The following is a 15,484-nucleotide window of genomic DNA, read 5'->3' as shown; positions in this document are numbered from 1 at the left end:
GTTCTCCATAAAAAAATTGGGCAGGGTTGAGTTGGTTACTCATGATCAGCTCTAAACCATTATCTATTAAGATGGCTTCATACATTAGCAGTCGGGAATCAGTGAGCCATTCCTCAGCATTTTGGCTTAGGATACTCCTTACTGAGTTTGGGATATATATCTTCAATTTCCCCCAAAAGGTTAATTTTTTGCTTTCTGCTATGAGTAGGGCAGTCACTGCCACAGCCTGAATGCAGGTTGGCCACCCCCGGCTGACGGGGTCTAGCAGTTTTGATAAATAGGCCACTGGTTTCCTGGATACTCCCCAGTCCTGGGCTAACACTCCATGTGTTATTCCTTTTTCTACATCCACAAACAATAGAAGGGTTTGTCTAATGCAGGAAGACTGTGCCAGTGCACTGACTGATTTTTGCTTTAAAGCTTCAAACTTTTGTTCATTGTCTTTTCCCCACCTAATCTCTTCCACTAACTTTTCATACAAGAACTGGATGGCCTGCATGTATCCTTCAATCCATAGCCTGCAATATCCCAACAGGCCTAAAAACCTTCTGACTTCCCTCTTAGTTTTTGGTGGTGGGACTGAAGCAATCCCTGTAATTCTCTCAGGGTTCAGCCGCCAGCTCCCTTGACAAATCACATGTCCTTGGTATTTTACTTCCCTCTCTACAAAATCAAGTTTCTCTTTTAATATCCAAAGTCCTTGGTCCCCCAGAAAATTTAACAACACTATGGTGGATTACCAAACTTCTTTTTCTTCCTGTCCTGAGAGAAGCAAATAATTTACATATTGGATGAGCTTTATCTCAGGTTTGATGGAGAAGAGTTGTAGTACTTCTCCTAGGGTTTGACCCAAGAGGTTTGGGGATTCGGAAAACCTTTGGGGTAACCCAGTCCACCAGAGCTGTTGTTTCCTCCCAGAATCAGGGTCCTCCCATTCAAAGGTAAATATATCCGACTTTGCTCTGCCAGTGGGCAACCCAAAAAGCATCTTTTAGGTTTATGACACTAAACCACTGGTGTGCTGGGGGGTATTACTCAATAGTGTATAGGGATTAGGCACTACGGGGTACGGATTCACTGTTCTTTTGTTCACTTCTCTCAAATCTTGGACAAGCCTGTAAGTCCCGTCTGACTTCTTTACTGGTAATATGGGTGTATTATGGGGGGACATACATAATTCTAAGGTCCTGTCCTCAAGTAGGTCCTGGATCAGTGGCTGCAGTCCTTGTCTCCCTTCCAGGGAAAGTGGATATTGTTCTATCCGAACTGGATGGTTTTCATTAACTATTTTTATTACTATAGGTTTCATGTTCAATTTGCCTCGGTTTTTTGGTTTTGCCCACACCATCTCATGAATTTTCTCCTCATCTTCTTCCCTGAATTGGAGAAGCTTAACTATCATTTTCCCTTACTCTAGAAGCACTCCAATGTCAAACTGCACCTGTAAATCCTGTCCTAATAAATTTCACCCTCCATCTGGAACTAATAGAACATCCCTGGTTCCTATTTTCTTTGTTCCTTCAAACTTTATTTGCTTTACAACTGAGGCTTTGAACCCTTTCCCTTTAGCACCTACTACTTGCTCAGTATCTTGACTCTTTCTGCACCCCTTTGGGATTCTACAAACACAAGTTCTTTCAGTCCCTGTGCCTACTAAGAATTCAAATTCTTCCTCCTGGGGATCTATTTTTAAAGTTATCAAGGGCTCCTGATGGTATTCTGTCCCCAGGAGGTAGAGCCCCTGATACCCCTAGTCTTCCACTTCTCCTTTTTGCTCAGTCTCATAGACCCTCAGATCCTTTTCCTTCTGGGGGCAATTCTTTCTTATATGCCCACTCTCTTTACAGGAAAAGCAAACTGGTCCTGGGTTCCCTTGTTTCCTAAACTCTCCTTTTTGTGTGGAGGCCCAGGGGCCTGCATCCTCCCTCCACCTATCCTCCCGCACTCGGAATCTCCCTCCCTTACCTGAGTTGTTCTTTGCATGCTGGTTTCCTTCCCTAATGGCAGTTACCATTTGATTTTGCCTTGGCCTTCACTTCATCCCTTTTTACATACACCTTCTGTGCTTCCCTTAAAAGGTCTTCGAACCTCCTTTCTTGCCAACCATCTAACTTTTCTAACTTTCTCTGTCTATCTGGCCAGATGTGAGTGACAAAATTTATCTTTAGTAAGATCTGTCCAGCCACCGTGTCAGGGTCAACCCCTGAATACTGCCTTATACTTTTCCTCAACCTTTCTAAACACTCTGTGGGGGTTTCTTTGCTCTTTTGCTGCTCATTGAAAGCCTCATGGGCATTTTGGTTAAGTGGAGCTGCTTCTTTGATGCCTCTTATAATCAATGTTCTATATTCCTCCATGTCTTGCCTCCCCCCAGTGCTGCTGTGGTCCCTGGTGGGGAGCACTATGGGCATTTTCAGATACACAGGAGGTCCTTGCACATGCTCCCTTTCCCATATTTGTATCCCAGCCGCTCGGATCATGTGTCTTTCTTCTGGTGTGAACAACATAATCATTAATGATTGCATTTCCTCCCATGTATACATATTGGGCCCCAGAAACTGATCTAACTGCTCTGTGGCTGTCGTGTGTTTTAAAATGTTTATATGAGTTCAGTTGTGAAGTTGTTTATCCCTTCTATAAGTTAGAAATATGGTTTGGCCCTCGGTTCCCCCCATGTACTTCCCTCATAATGGTTTCTCCCTAAGCTGGTTACCCCTTGTTTTCCCGCCAATGGCTTTGTCCCTCAAGGTGACTGATCCCTTGATCCTTCCCTTTATGCCCTTATAAGTTTATTTCCTCCCTCCTGGTGCTGCCCACTTCCCCTGTCTATCATTGCAACCACCCCTCTTTATTTCGAGAACCTTCTGTGTCAATCATCCCTTCCTCAATGTATGATTTGCCTCCAGAGGCTCTTCCCTCCCTTATGTAATCCTTATTGGTCCCGCTGTGTCCCACGCTCCTCCCCTGATCTCCGTTTATTGGTCACCTTGAGTCTCCTCCTGTCACGCTCATTCCCTTTATCAGTGCCTCCCTAAGCCGTCCTCCTCTGACACCCATCACTGGTCCCGCCTGGGAAATAAAGCACCGTGGCATCCACACGGGTGTGCACTCTCTCCTTCCTTTATCTCGGGACTTGGTAGCCACGCTCTCGCCTGTGCCCCCCAGGCCGCAGACAGCACCACTACCCAAAGGTTTCTGAGGAGAACCCAGGAGTGGCAGATCTTGTGCTCTCCTCCAGCCACACACCGGGAGCAGCTGGCCAGCATTTGTCCAGCTCCGTGACCACAGAGCAGGCTACAGGGAAAAAGCTTTTCCTGAGATCCAACCTGAGCCTGCCCCGACTCAGCTGCAGCCGCTCCCTCCACTCCTGTCCCTGGGCACCAGAGGGAAGAGGTTCCCACAGCCCCAGCCAGGGACCCGCTCCCAAGGCTGCTGCCATGGCCACCAGGGCTGGCACCAGCTGGGATGCTCGGTTTCCACGAGCCGGGCTTCAGCAATGGGATTCCCCAATTTCCTGCTCCCGTTAAAACCGCGCTGCCCTCGCTGCCCTCCCGCCTCCCATGGAAAGCACAAAAGGCAAAGATCCCAGGCTGGGAGAAGAACAATTTATTGGGAACAGCAACGAGATAAGGAACAAAGGGAATAGAAACAATATTGATAACAGAAGGGATCAATAAAACTGTTTACAGTGAAAACTACAACATCAACTAATGGCTCTCCCCAGTTTAGTATTTCCCCTCCCTGGAAAAGACACCCTTCTCCTCAGGGAGAGAGAGAGAGAGAGTCCCTTTCCTGGCCCTGGCAATGTTCTCAGGTGGGAGTGAATGTAATGACAGGGCCATTGCCAGACCCTCATGTTCTTCAATCCCACATCATGTAATTGGCAGGGGCAGGAAAAGGGACAGGTGTCTTCCCAGCTTGGATCACAGGGAAAATGGATCTCCAGGGCTTTTCCCAATATAGATCCTCCAATGGGGGATGAAGCTGGACCAGTGCACGAAGCTCCTCCTGCACTTGGGGCATTTGTAGGACTTCCCTTACTGATGTCTCTGTTGGTGTTTGGTCAGGTCAGAGCTCTGGGTGAAGCTCTTCCCACACTGGGGACACTCGTAGGGCCTCTCCCCAGTGTGGATGCACTGGTGCCTGATGAGGGTGAAGTTGCGCTTGAAGCCCATCCCACAGTCAGGACAGCGGAAGGGCCTCTGCTCCGTGTGAATGCGCTCATGCAGGCGGAGATTTGAGCTGGTCTGAAACCTCTTCCCACAGGTGCGACACTCGTAGGGCCTCTCCCCAGTGTGGATGCGCTGGTGCCTGATGAGGTGGGAGTTGCGCTTGAAGCCCTTACGACAGTCAGGGCAGAGGAAGGGCCTCTCCTCTGTGTGAATCTGCCGGTGCCTGGCGAGATCAGAGCTGGTGTGAAACCTCTTCTGACACTGGGGACACTCGTAGGGCCTCTCCCCAGTGTGGATGCATTGGTGGTTGATGAGGGCAGAGCTGCAGCTGAAGCCCTTCCCACACTCCCCACACTCGTAGGGCCATTCCCCAGTGTGGATCATCTGGTGGCTGATCAGGGTGCTGCTCTGCCTGAAGCTCTTCCCACACTCCAAGCACTTGTGGGGCTTCTCCCCATTGTGAAGCTGCTCATGGGCCACCAGCTCTGAGCTCTGGCTGAAGCTCTGTCCACCTTCCTGGCTCAGGGTGGGTCTTTCCTCCTCAGAGCACCCTGGACTGGGTTTGGAGCTCCTCCTTCTGTGGGATCTCTGGGGCTTTTCCTCCACGTTGGAATTTTGCACCGTGGAGCCATTTATAATGGCCTCTTCCACGAGATTCTGCTGTGGGAATTTGTCCTCCCTGGTCTCCATCCTCAGCTCCTTGCCTGGGGGAGGAAAAACAAGGAGAGGATGGGATTTGCCTCCGTGCCACAGGGAAGGGGAAGGAGATCCCCCCAGTGCATCCCCAGCAGGACGGGGTTGGCAGCAGGGTTGTCCTGGAGCCAGGGGCTGTGCTGGGCTGGGAGATGGAGCAGGAGAGAGGGGGAAAGGGGCACTGACTTCCTCCTCACCTGCCTGGGGCTCCTGGAGCACCTTCTTCTTCCTCACAGCCTCCTCCTCCATCTGGCCAAGTTTAAGGGATGGAAAATCCTGTTTTGAGAAGAAAACAAGGGATAAGTATATTGAATTTTGTACTGGTTTGAAGGCAAACCTGGGGAGAGTCTAAACCAGAATTACAATTTAATAAGAAAATTTAGATCAAGGCAATGATACAGAAACACTGCCTTAAACTGACAGAGTCAGGATATAACCTGACACCCTGCTGGTCAGGCTGGTGGCAGCAGTCCCATTAAATGGTGGCTGCAGTCCTGTTGGAGTGATGAACGTGATTCTGTCCAAGCAGTGATCCTGTAGAAGGGTCTGGTCTTCCTCTGAAGGTCCAGTGGTGGTTCTGGAGCTCTTGTCCTCTGGGAATCCAGTAGGCAAGCTGCTCCTGGTGTTGCAAGGCTCACCTTATATGCAGGTAGGAATGCTTGGATCCTCCCCCTGGGCGGAGCATCCCACAATGGGAGGATGGAATTTGATCAGTCCTGCAGTGACACTCAATGGCCCATTCCCAGAAGATATCTCCCCTGGAGGGCGTTATCAGGGCTGAGTCATGGAAGAGATCAAGAACACTGCCCCACCTGTTTATAGCAGTTGATGAAGATGGGCATTGAAAACATGCATTTGGTTCCATCTTACATTGCAACCTGAAACAGTGGGGGAATCCCTGCTCAGGGGGTGAACACCACCCCCCTTACCCAAACTGGCTCAGGTGTAAAACCCCCACCCCGGGAAGGCCACACACACAGGGGACAATGTCACACTTGCCCTGCTCCAGGACAAATGGCATCTCTCTAATATTTTCTTAACCAGATTGCAAAATTATTTTGGCACAGTGAGTTCAGGGCACTGTTCTTTGACCCCAGTTGCCTTTGACAACAGCATGGTTCCTTCCTCTGAGGAGGTTGTGTGTCTCTCTGGAGGAACTCTTGGAAACTTGGATGCAGCTTCGTCTGAGCGACCTATGGGAGAACTGATGAGGAAAATGGCTGTTGTGGGACTGGAGTGTAAAGAAAATACTTTGTTGTCCCTACTTGAAAAGTTTGTTAAAATCACTGGAGGAAATGGAGCAAATAATACCAGCAAGACTGACAAGGTTCATTCACCACATGGTGAGGAACACAAGGCTGCTAAAAGTCCCACAAGAATGCCAGCTCAAGTAGCTAAATTCCCAAATAACTACTGAATTCCCAGGCTTGGGTTTTTTCCAAATGTGAGAATCATTATTCTCTTCATCCCTGTCACCTTTGTGACAGCTACACAGAGCTTTCCCTTCCTTTTAATAATATCTGTATTGGGCCGAATTTGCACTTTTCTTTAATTGTAACCTGCCAGCAGCTGAGCTGGAGCTGTGCAGGAACCAAGGAAACTTGGAATTGCCACAGAATTGCTTCTATTGTCAGCCGGTGCTGCGGCGGCCGTGGGGCAGAGGGGTGGGAAAGGGGGGTCCAGGGTGGCAGTGGAGGAAATGCTGGGCCCGGGGGCTGAGCACAGGGCTGAGCACGCAGAGATGGTTTTGTTCTTGCTGAGCTCGCACTGAGCCAAGGCCTGTCCTGCCCCTCATTCGGCCACGCTGGGGAGGGGCTGAGGGTGTGGGGGAGCTTGGGAGGGGACACAGCCAGGACAGGAGATCCCAGCTGACCCCAGGGATAGCCCAGACCATAGGACATCATGATCAGTGCATGAAGTGTGGGGAACAAGGAGGAAGGGGGCACATTTGCAGTGAGGGTTTTGTCTCCCCAGGTAACACTTAGGCAGGATTGGGCCCTGTTTCGCCAGTGGGCAGAGCCCGCACCAAAGACACAGACACCAACTTAACTTAAGGAACAGTGTAATTTAGATAATGCAAATTTGCAAAAAATTACAAAAATATTAGGTAGGCAAAGCAAATAATCATTAGTCAATAATTCCAAAAGAGGAGATGTTGAAATGAGTATCACAAAACTGTCCATTTCTGGCTGCAGGCTCTGGAGATTCTATCTCTGCCTTCAATCAGGGTTGCATTCCTTAAAGAATCCTGGTACCAAATCCTGCTTTCCAAGGCTGGAACAGTGTCTCAGGTTTAGCTGGGTGTGTATTCAATTACCCTCTGTTAAAGATGGGGCAATTATCATCTGTTAATTGAGCAGTTTACTTTATCTCTTCCACATGAATCCTCCCTCCAGGGAGATATCTTCTGTTAATGGGCCATTGAGTGTCACTGATAAAAATTCCATCATCCCATTGTGAGAAGATCTGCCCAGAGGGAGGAGCCAAGCATTCCTACCTGGATATAATCTGAGAATGTGAACAACAGAGTCAGCCTTCTCCCACAAGATTCCCAGAAGAGCAGCTTTCAGCTCCACTGGATCCCAGAGGAAGACCAGGCCGATTGGCACCACCACTGGACCTTCGGAGGAAAACTCCACCCTTCTACAGGATCACTGCTCCAACAGAACCAAACCTGTCCCTGCAGGAGCACTGCAGCCACCATTTAACAGGAGTGCTACCAACACTCTGACCCACAGGGTGTCAGGTCGTATTCTTACTCTGTAAGTAGTTTTTAGTACTACTGCATTTGTATTTTTAATTTTCCTTCTGAAGAACTGTTATTCCTATTCCCATAGACTTTGCTTGACAGCCCCTTGTTTTGAAAATTATAATTCCAAGGGAAGGGATTAACATTTTCCATTTCAAGCGAGTCTCCTGCCTTCCTTAGCAGACACCTGTCTTTTCAAACTGACACAATGCCCTGGGACACTCAGGCAGGTGAGGAGGAAGTCAGTGCCCCTTTCCCCCTCTCTCCTGCTCCATCTCCCAGCCCAGCACAGCCCCCGGCTGCAGGACAACCCTGCTGCCAACCCCGTCCTGCCGGGGATGCACTGGGGGGATCTCCTTCCCCTTCCCTCTGGCACGGAGGCAAATCCCATCCTCTCCTTGGCCTTCCTCCCCCAGACAAGGAGCTGAGGATGGAGACCAGGGAGGAAAAATCCCCAGGGCAGGACCTCATGGAAGAGGCCATTTTGAGTGACTCCAGGGCACAGGAATCCAATGGGGAGGAAAATCCCCAGAGATTCCACAAGAGGAGGGGCTCCAAAGCCAGCCCAGGGTGAGGAGGAAAGACCCACCCTGAGGCAGGAAGGTGGACAGAGGTTCAGCCAGAGCATGGAGCTGGTGGTCCATGGGCAGCTTCACAATGGGGAGAAGCCACACAAATGCTTGTAGTGTGGGAAGAGCTTCAGGCAGAGCAGCACCCTGATCAGCCACCAGATGATCCACACTGGGGAATGGCCATACAAGTGTGGGGAGTGTGGGAAGGGCTTCAGCTGCAGCTCTGCCCTCATCATCCACCAACGCATCCACACTGGGGAATGGCCCTACGAGTGTCCCCAGTGTCAGAAGAGGTTTCAGAGCAGCTCCAGTCTCCTCCAGCACCAGCAGATTCACACCGATGAGAGGCCCTTCTGCTGCCCTGACTGTGGGAAGGGCTTCAAGCGCAACTCCACCCTCATCACCCACCAGCGCATCCACGCTGGGGAGAGGGAGAGGCCCTACGAGTGTCCCCAGTGTCAGAAGAGGTTTTACACCGACTCCGATCTCCTCCTGCATGAGCGGATTCACACGGATGAGAGGCCCTTCCGCTGCCCTGACTGTGGGATGGGCTTCAAGCGCAACTCCCACCTCATCAGGCACCAGCGGATCCACACCAGGGAGAAGCCCTACAAGTGTGGGGAATGTGGGATGAGCTTCAGCCAGAACTCTAACCTGATCTCCCACCACAAGACCCACACCAGGGAACGACCCTAAGAATTTGGGGAATGTGGGAAGATCTTTAGGCAGAAGTCTCTCTTGATCTGCCACCAGAGGATCCACACTGGGAAAGGCCATACAACTGCAGGGAATGTGGGATGACCTTTAGTAGGAAGACCCAAATGATCATCCACCAAATGATCCACACAGGGGAGCAGCCCTACAAGTGCCCCGAGTGTGGGAAGGGGTTTCACACCAGCTCTCAGCTCCTCCAGCACCAGCGAATTCACACGGATGAGAGGCCCTTCCACTGCCCTGACTGCGGGAAGGGCTTCAAGCACAACTCCACCCTCGTCACCCACCAGCGCATCCACACTGGGGAGAGGCCCTACGAGTGTCCCCAGTGTGGGAAGAGCTTCACCAGCAGCTCTCACTTGACTAGACACCAATGGAGGCACCGGTAAGGGAAGCCCTGCACATGCCCCAACTGCAGGAAGAGTTTAATGCACTGCTCCAGCTAAATCCCCCATTGGAGACACCATGTTGGTCAGAGCCCTGGTGATCCATGTTCCCTGTGATCCATGCTGGGAAGACACCTGTCCCTTTGGTTGCCCCGCCAATGACGTGATGTGGGATTGGAGAACATGAGGGTCTGGCCATGGCCCTGTCATTACATTCACTCCCACCTCAGGTCATTGCCAGGGGCAGGAAAGGGACTCTCTCTCTCTCTCTCTCCCTGAGGAAAAGGGTGTCCTTTCCAGACAGGAGGAAATACATTGCCAGGAAGAACTAGTTGTTGATGTTGTAGTTTTCTCTGTAAATAGTTTTACTTATCCCTTCTGTTATCAATATTGTTTCTGTTCCTGTTTGTTCCGTATCTCTTGCTCTTCCCAATAAATTGTTCTTATCCCAGCCCGGGATCTTTGCCTTTTGTGCTTTCCATGGAAGGCGGGAGGGCAGCGAGGGCAGCGCGGTTTTAGCAGGAGAAGGAAATTGGGGAATCCCATTCCTGAAGCCCGGCCCGTGGAAACCGAGCATCCCAGCTGGTGCCAGCCCTGGTGGCCATGGCAACCACCCCTGGCATGGGGTCTCCATGGAGCTGCCAAGGGACTGAGCATAGCAACAGGGGGTAGGTGGTGGTTGCTATGGAAACTGCCCATAGCAACAGTGGACTGGTGATGGTTGCCTACTATGGATCAGATTTGTCACAGGCCCTCAGCAGGGTTCCATGGGGACATTCCAAGAATCTCCAGGCTGTTCCAGAGCTGGAATGTCACAGGCAGAGACAGGGGCTCCATGGAGCCCTCCCAGGCCTTTCTGGGGATGGTAAAGAGCCCTGTGGTCAGAGGCAGTCACAGCCATCCCATGGTGACATCCCAGGAGTCCCCAGGCTGCCAAAGAGCCGGGATGGCCCTGACACTCACAGGGGTTCCTGTGATGGGCACAGTGGGAGCTTCAGGCAACATTTATTAGAGAAGCTCCTGTTGGGTCACGAGGTGCAGAAACGATCCCCAATGCTCCCCATAGATCCCCAAATGTCACTGTGTAATCAGTGTTCCGTGCTTTCTTTCCAATGGAAAACAACCATCCTTATCCTCCAGGTGTCCATGTCTGAAATTGGGATTCCACCTCCAAAATTCTGTATATCCAAGGGTTACTCCCAGGCACAATCTGCCAGTACCATCAAGCCTGGCTGGCCTTGGCCTCTGGTGGCTGCCCCTGCAACACTGGGGCTGGGTTCTTTCCTTCCCATGGAGATCACTGGGACACTGTGGAGACCTCATGGAACCAAGGGGATCATTGTGGCACCACTGGAGCCCATGGAACCAAGGGGCCATGGTGACACAGTGGGGCTTCATGGAACCCAGAGACCATTATGGCTCTGTGGGGCCTGATGGAACCATGGAGACCATTGGGACCCTTCAGGGCCTTGTGTCACCAAGGGGGCATTATGGCACCTCAGGGCCTCTTGGAAGCAAGGGACCATTGGGACACTGTGGGGCCCCATGGAACTGAGGGAACATGGAACAGGTCTGGCTGGCTTGGCCTCCCAGGGGTCCCCTGACAGGTCTGGCTGATGTTGGGATGTCAAGGGCTGCCTCTCATCAGCTCCTGGAAAACTGGGGCTCCGTGCTTTTCTTGCTATGGAAAAGAACCGTCCCCCTTTTCCAATGCCCATTGCCAAAATTGGAACTCTCCCTAAAACAATTCCTATATGCAAGGATATCACTCAGAACAAAACCCTGCTTGCTCTGGCTGGCCTTGGCCTCTGGTGGCCATTTCTCATCTGCCCCTGAAACACTGGGGCTCTGTTCCTTCCTTCCTATGGAAAAGAACCGGCTTTCAGGTCCAGGGACCATGGCCAAAATTAGAATTTGGCCTCTCAATTCTGTATATCCAAGGACTGATCTCAGACAAAAGTAGCCAGGACAGACAGGTCAGGCTGGCCCTGTCCTCTGGTGATTTTCTTAGACTCTGAGCTGAATGTTTTCATTTGAAAACACCTTGGACGGGGCCCAGAGATCTCCCAGGGAGGTATTTTGAAACCTCGGGCACATGAGCACTACATATGGACAAAAGAGCTCTGTGCTCTGTGCAGTTGTGGTGGTTTTGCATCACGAAAGTGATGTTCTAAGAGAAGCTGCTAGCAGTTTCCTCCATGTCTGACAAAAAAAACCAATCAGTAATTATCTTTGAGAACTGACAATCTGTTAAACTATGAAGGAAACTGTACGCGGCTCTGTGAAGACACATGTTAAAGATGGGAAAGCCTGGGAGGGTCTCTTTCCCTTCTGGCTGGCACAGAGGTAACAAGGCTGACCCGGCCCCGTCTCAGCCAGGCCGGGCCGGGCGGCTCCTGCCGTGGGGCCGGGCCCCTTCCCAGGGACCCCGCCAGGCCCCATCGGCTGCCGGGCAGGGCAGGGGAGGCCGCGGGGCCGAGGCCGGGCCAGGCCATGGCTGCCGTTGGGAACATCTGGGCCCTGCTGAGCCCTGCCCCGCCGCCAGCCCGGGCCCAGCCAGGATCCGCCGGGCCCCAGGAGCAGCCCCGGGCCGGGCCGGCTCGGCCAAGATTCTGCCACCCTTGGGCTTCAGCCGCAAGCCCTGGGCAGGGGCAGGAGAAGCCATCGGCCCCCGGCCGTGCTGCTGCTGTGCTCTGGCCTGGCTGCTGAGATCCTGGCCCTGCCCCAGCGCGGCCCATCCTGACACAGCCCCAGCGCAGCCGCTGCAGAAACCTCCATCATAAAACAGCTCCGGCCGCAAGCACCGAGCCCGGCCGGGGGCACGGAACCATCTGCAGGCCCCGGGTGAGATATGAACTCTTTCAGTGCTTCCATCCTCCCTCCAGTGAGAGAAAAGGACAAAGTGCAGGCACACAGAGGAGCAACATGAAGGCACCCAGGTCACTGAAAGGGAAGTTGAGCCCCAGATGGGAGGGATGAGGAGATGCCTTGATCTTGGGGCTGAAATCCTCTTGTAAAGCTATGGAGAAGGATGTAATTAATATATCAGACTCTCTTTTTCTCTACAACTAATTGAAAATATGGGGAGATGACCTGTTCTGCAAAAACCTCCATGCTAAAGTAGGCAAATGTTGAAGTAGCTGTGATCCCATGAGAAGTTTAAACAGAGAAAGAGAGAAGAGTGGTGAGATCCTATGCCCTCAGGGAGAGAAGAAGAAGATCTCTGTTCTCAGAGATGAAGATGATTTCAGAAATAGATGAAGAGAATCTTTGCTCCTGAACAGCTCATCTTTAAACTCATACCCCATAAGCTGACATTGCCCATAAAAACAGCTGTGGGAAAAGCTGAGAAAAATGGGAGAGTTCACAATTGCAGTTTTTCTGAGCAGCTGCTATTTGTGGGAATTGAGAGCCACGAGCGAACTTTTATCTTATGGAGAAGTCTCCATAGCATGAAAGAGAGACTCCTCTCCCTAAGTGAACTGAAGAAAGACTGTTCTAGATGGTGTAAACTGACTGAAACTTTCAGGTTTTGTCTCCTTGCATTGTCAGTAAGAAAGAAAAGCTTGTAGGGAGAGGAGAAGTGTTCAGATTCTTATTAATCTTTCTCCTATTTACTGGTAATAAACTTTTCCATAGACCCTTTTAAAATTTTGAGCCTACTTTTCTTTTCTCCTAATCCTATCTCACAGCTGGAAATGAGTAAATATATTCCAGTGAGTGCAATGGTAATTAGCCAACACCTATCCCACTGCACTAATAGATGCATTGGCTGAGAAATCTCAAATTAGCAAACCAAAATCACTCCAGATACATTCCTGATAAACTGCATTAGAGCAGAGGGAAATCAAGGCAGAGCCATTTTTTGTCAGTACTTGCTGCATCCTGATGAGCCCCGTGGTGCATTTGGAGCTGAGCCCTTGAACCTCAGGGCCTGAGAGGAGATTGCACAAACCTTGCCAGGAGTCAAAGTCAGAAGAAAACCCCAAAGTGTCTCAAAGCATGAATGGGTCTCAGTGAGGTCCATGCCCAACAGAGGCTCCTCATGGACTCCTTGGAGGAGAGAATTGGAGGCCAGGATTGACCAAAAACCTCTCAGAGTCTCAATGTGGAAAAGAAAATTCCAAACTACCTTAACAAATTTGTGAAGCTCAAAGCATTACTGAGCCCCACTGAGTGTCAGTACAAAGCTCTCAAGGGACTCATTAAAGCAGATAATTGGGGCCATGATTGCACAAACCTCTCACAGAGTCTGTATCAAAAGGGAAACACTAAGTACCTTCAAATAACTGGAGTACCTTGAAGTATTAATGAGCCCCACTGAATGTTGTTACTGACAAAGCCTCTCCAGGGACTAATTACAGCAGATAATTGGAGGCCAGGATTGCACAAAGCTCTCAGAGACTGCAAGGCAAAAGCCAAAGCCAAAGTCCTTTGAAGAACCTGCAGTCCCTGCAGGGAGCATGAAGGAGCCCCCAGGGCCATTGCTGAGCAAGGCTCCCCAGGGACTCCTTGCAGCAGATCCTTGAGGCCACTGGGATGTGGGCTAGGGGGGGATGCTGAGGGCAGCACAAGGGGCTGACAGTGCCCAGCCTGGCTGGGGCTGGGCCAGGAGGCCCCAGGGCCTCAGGACAAGGTGTCTCCTCCCAGCCCTTGCTGGCACAGACCCTGCTGTGCCCCAGGGCACCAAGACTTGGCTTCTCTTTGTCCCCACCTGTCATCACTGCCTGCAGTTCTCTGCTCTGCCTGGGGCCTGGAGACACTTGCTCAGTCGTGTCCCTCTCTGGGACCCATTAAAAGTCCAAGAAACTTTGGAGTTGGATTCTGCCTTGGAGTTCTGCAGAGGTTTCTTCAGCTCCCTCTCAGGGACTGATGTTCAGGGCCTGAGCACAAAGCCCCAGAGGGGCTCATTGAAGTCCTTGTGCTGTGTCTGTGCTGCTGAGCTGGGCTGGGCTCCTGGCACAGAGGCAGCTCCTGGTCACCAAGAAGAGCTTCAAAAGCATATTTCTCTGGATGAGCAGCTCTTGTGCCAGCCCAGCAGGGCTGGGGCACTGCCTGCAGCCAGCGCGGGCACAGCCCAGAGGCACAGAGAGCTTCAATCAGTCAGGGCTGGGAAGGGGCTGAGAAGTGCCTGGGGCACAATCACTGCCAGCCCTTGGCACAGGAACCTCTGGCTGCAGGACAATGCAGCTGCAGCTCCTGGAGCCATCTCCTCAAGCTGGAGCATCCCAATGCCTCCAGAGCCTGTGAGTACAACTCTGGGTATTTCTGGTGCAGGGGAGATGAAATGTTCATGAAGCTCTGACATGCTGAGGGGTTCTGATCAGTCACAGAATATTTCCAAGACAAGGATTTTGATAAAAATGAGGGACAACGACTTTCCAACGACTTTCTATTCAGTTTCCAACTGTATGGGAATTGTGGGGAAGAAGGGAAGGGGGGGGGGGGGGGCAGTAAAAATATTTAAAGTATGATAATGAATTATTAATCATTAATTTTGACATGTGCCTGAGACATCCAAACTGTTCCTTTTAGTGATCAATAGGTTCACAGGAGATCCCTAATGTGCTTTCAGCCACTCGGCCCATGGACAGCAGCAGCGTCACCTTTGCTGGAGCCATCAGGCTCAGTCTGAGCTCTCCTTTCTCCAAGCTGCAAACAGAACCTGCCCCCAGCCAGTGCCCTGCAAACAGGCAGGGTTCTGTAGGGCCAAGGAGAGTGCACAGAGATTTGGGGTCTGTGAGTGCCGGCAGGGAGAGATCAGGCACAGGGAAACACCTGCAGGAGGGAAATCTGCAGGAAGCAGGGAGAAGATCAGGCAATGAGAGAAAACAAAGCCCAGCAATGCTGTGGCAGGGAGAGTTTAGAGATGCCCAGAGGAGCCCCTGCAGTGCAGCCCCTCGCTCTGAACAAGCCCCCTCCCTCCTGTGCCCCAGCCAAGCCTCTGCCCTCAGGGCCGGGGCTCCAAGGCGTGCAGCCCCTCCTGTGCAGGCAGAGCTGCAGCAGAGCCGTGGGGCAGCTCTGCAGCCCCGGGCCCAGCTCCCTCTGCAGAGCACAGGGCTGGGAGCAGCTGCCCGGCCCTGGGGGCTCTGGCAGGGGCACAGCTGGCTCAGGGTGACGCTGTCCCCAGGGCCCGGCTCTGGGCAATGCTGTCAGTGCAGCCAGGGAAGGAGCTGCATCTCCCTTCAGCCAATGCCA

General features: G+C 51.7%; 1 protein-coding gene across 1 annotated transcript in view; it reads left to right on the top strand.

The window, feature by feature from the left end:
- LOC143692441 (uncharacterized) overlaps window positions 1-15,484 on the top strand; it is a 351,032-nt gene that overhangs the window by 123,841 nt on the left and 211,707 nt on the right. The window contains exon 4 of the mRNA XM_077172674.1: window positions 9,025-9,219. Coding sequence (XP_077028789.1) covers window positions 9,025-9,219 — 195 coding nt within the window. The remainder of the gene's footprint in view (window positions 1-9,024; window positions 9,220-15,484) is intronic.

Source organism: Agelaius phoeniceus (genome assembly GCF_051311805.1).
Source record: "Agelaius phoeniceus isolate bAgePho1 chromosome W unlocalized genomic scaffold, bAgePho1.hap1 SUPER_W_unloc_1, whole genome shotgun sequence".
NCBI classification, from domain to species: domain Eukaryota; kingdom Metazoa; phylum Chordata; class Aves; order Passeriformes; family Icteridae; genus Agelaius; species Agelaius phoeniceus.
Note: the sequence above shows the minus strand (reverse complement) of the source record. Positions and strands in the feature narration are given on the sequence as shown.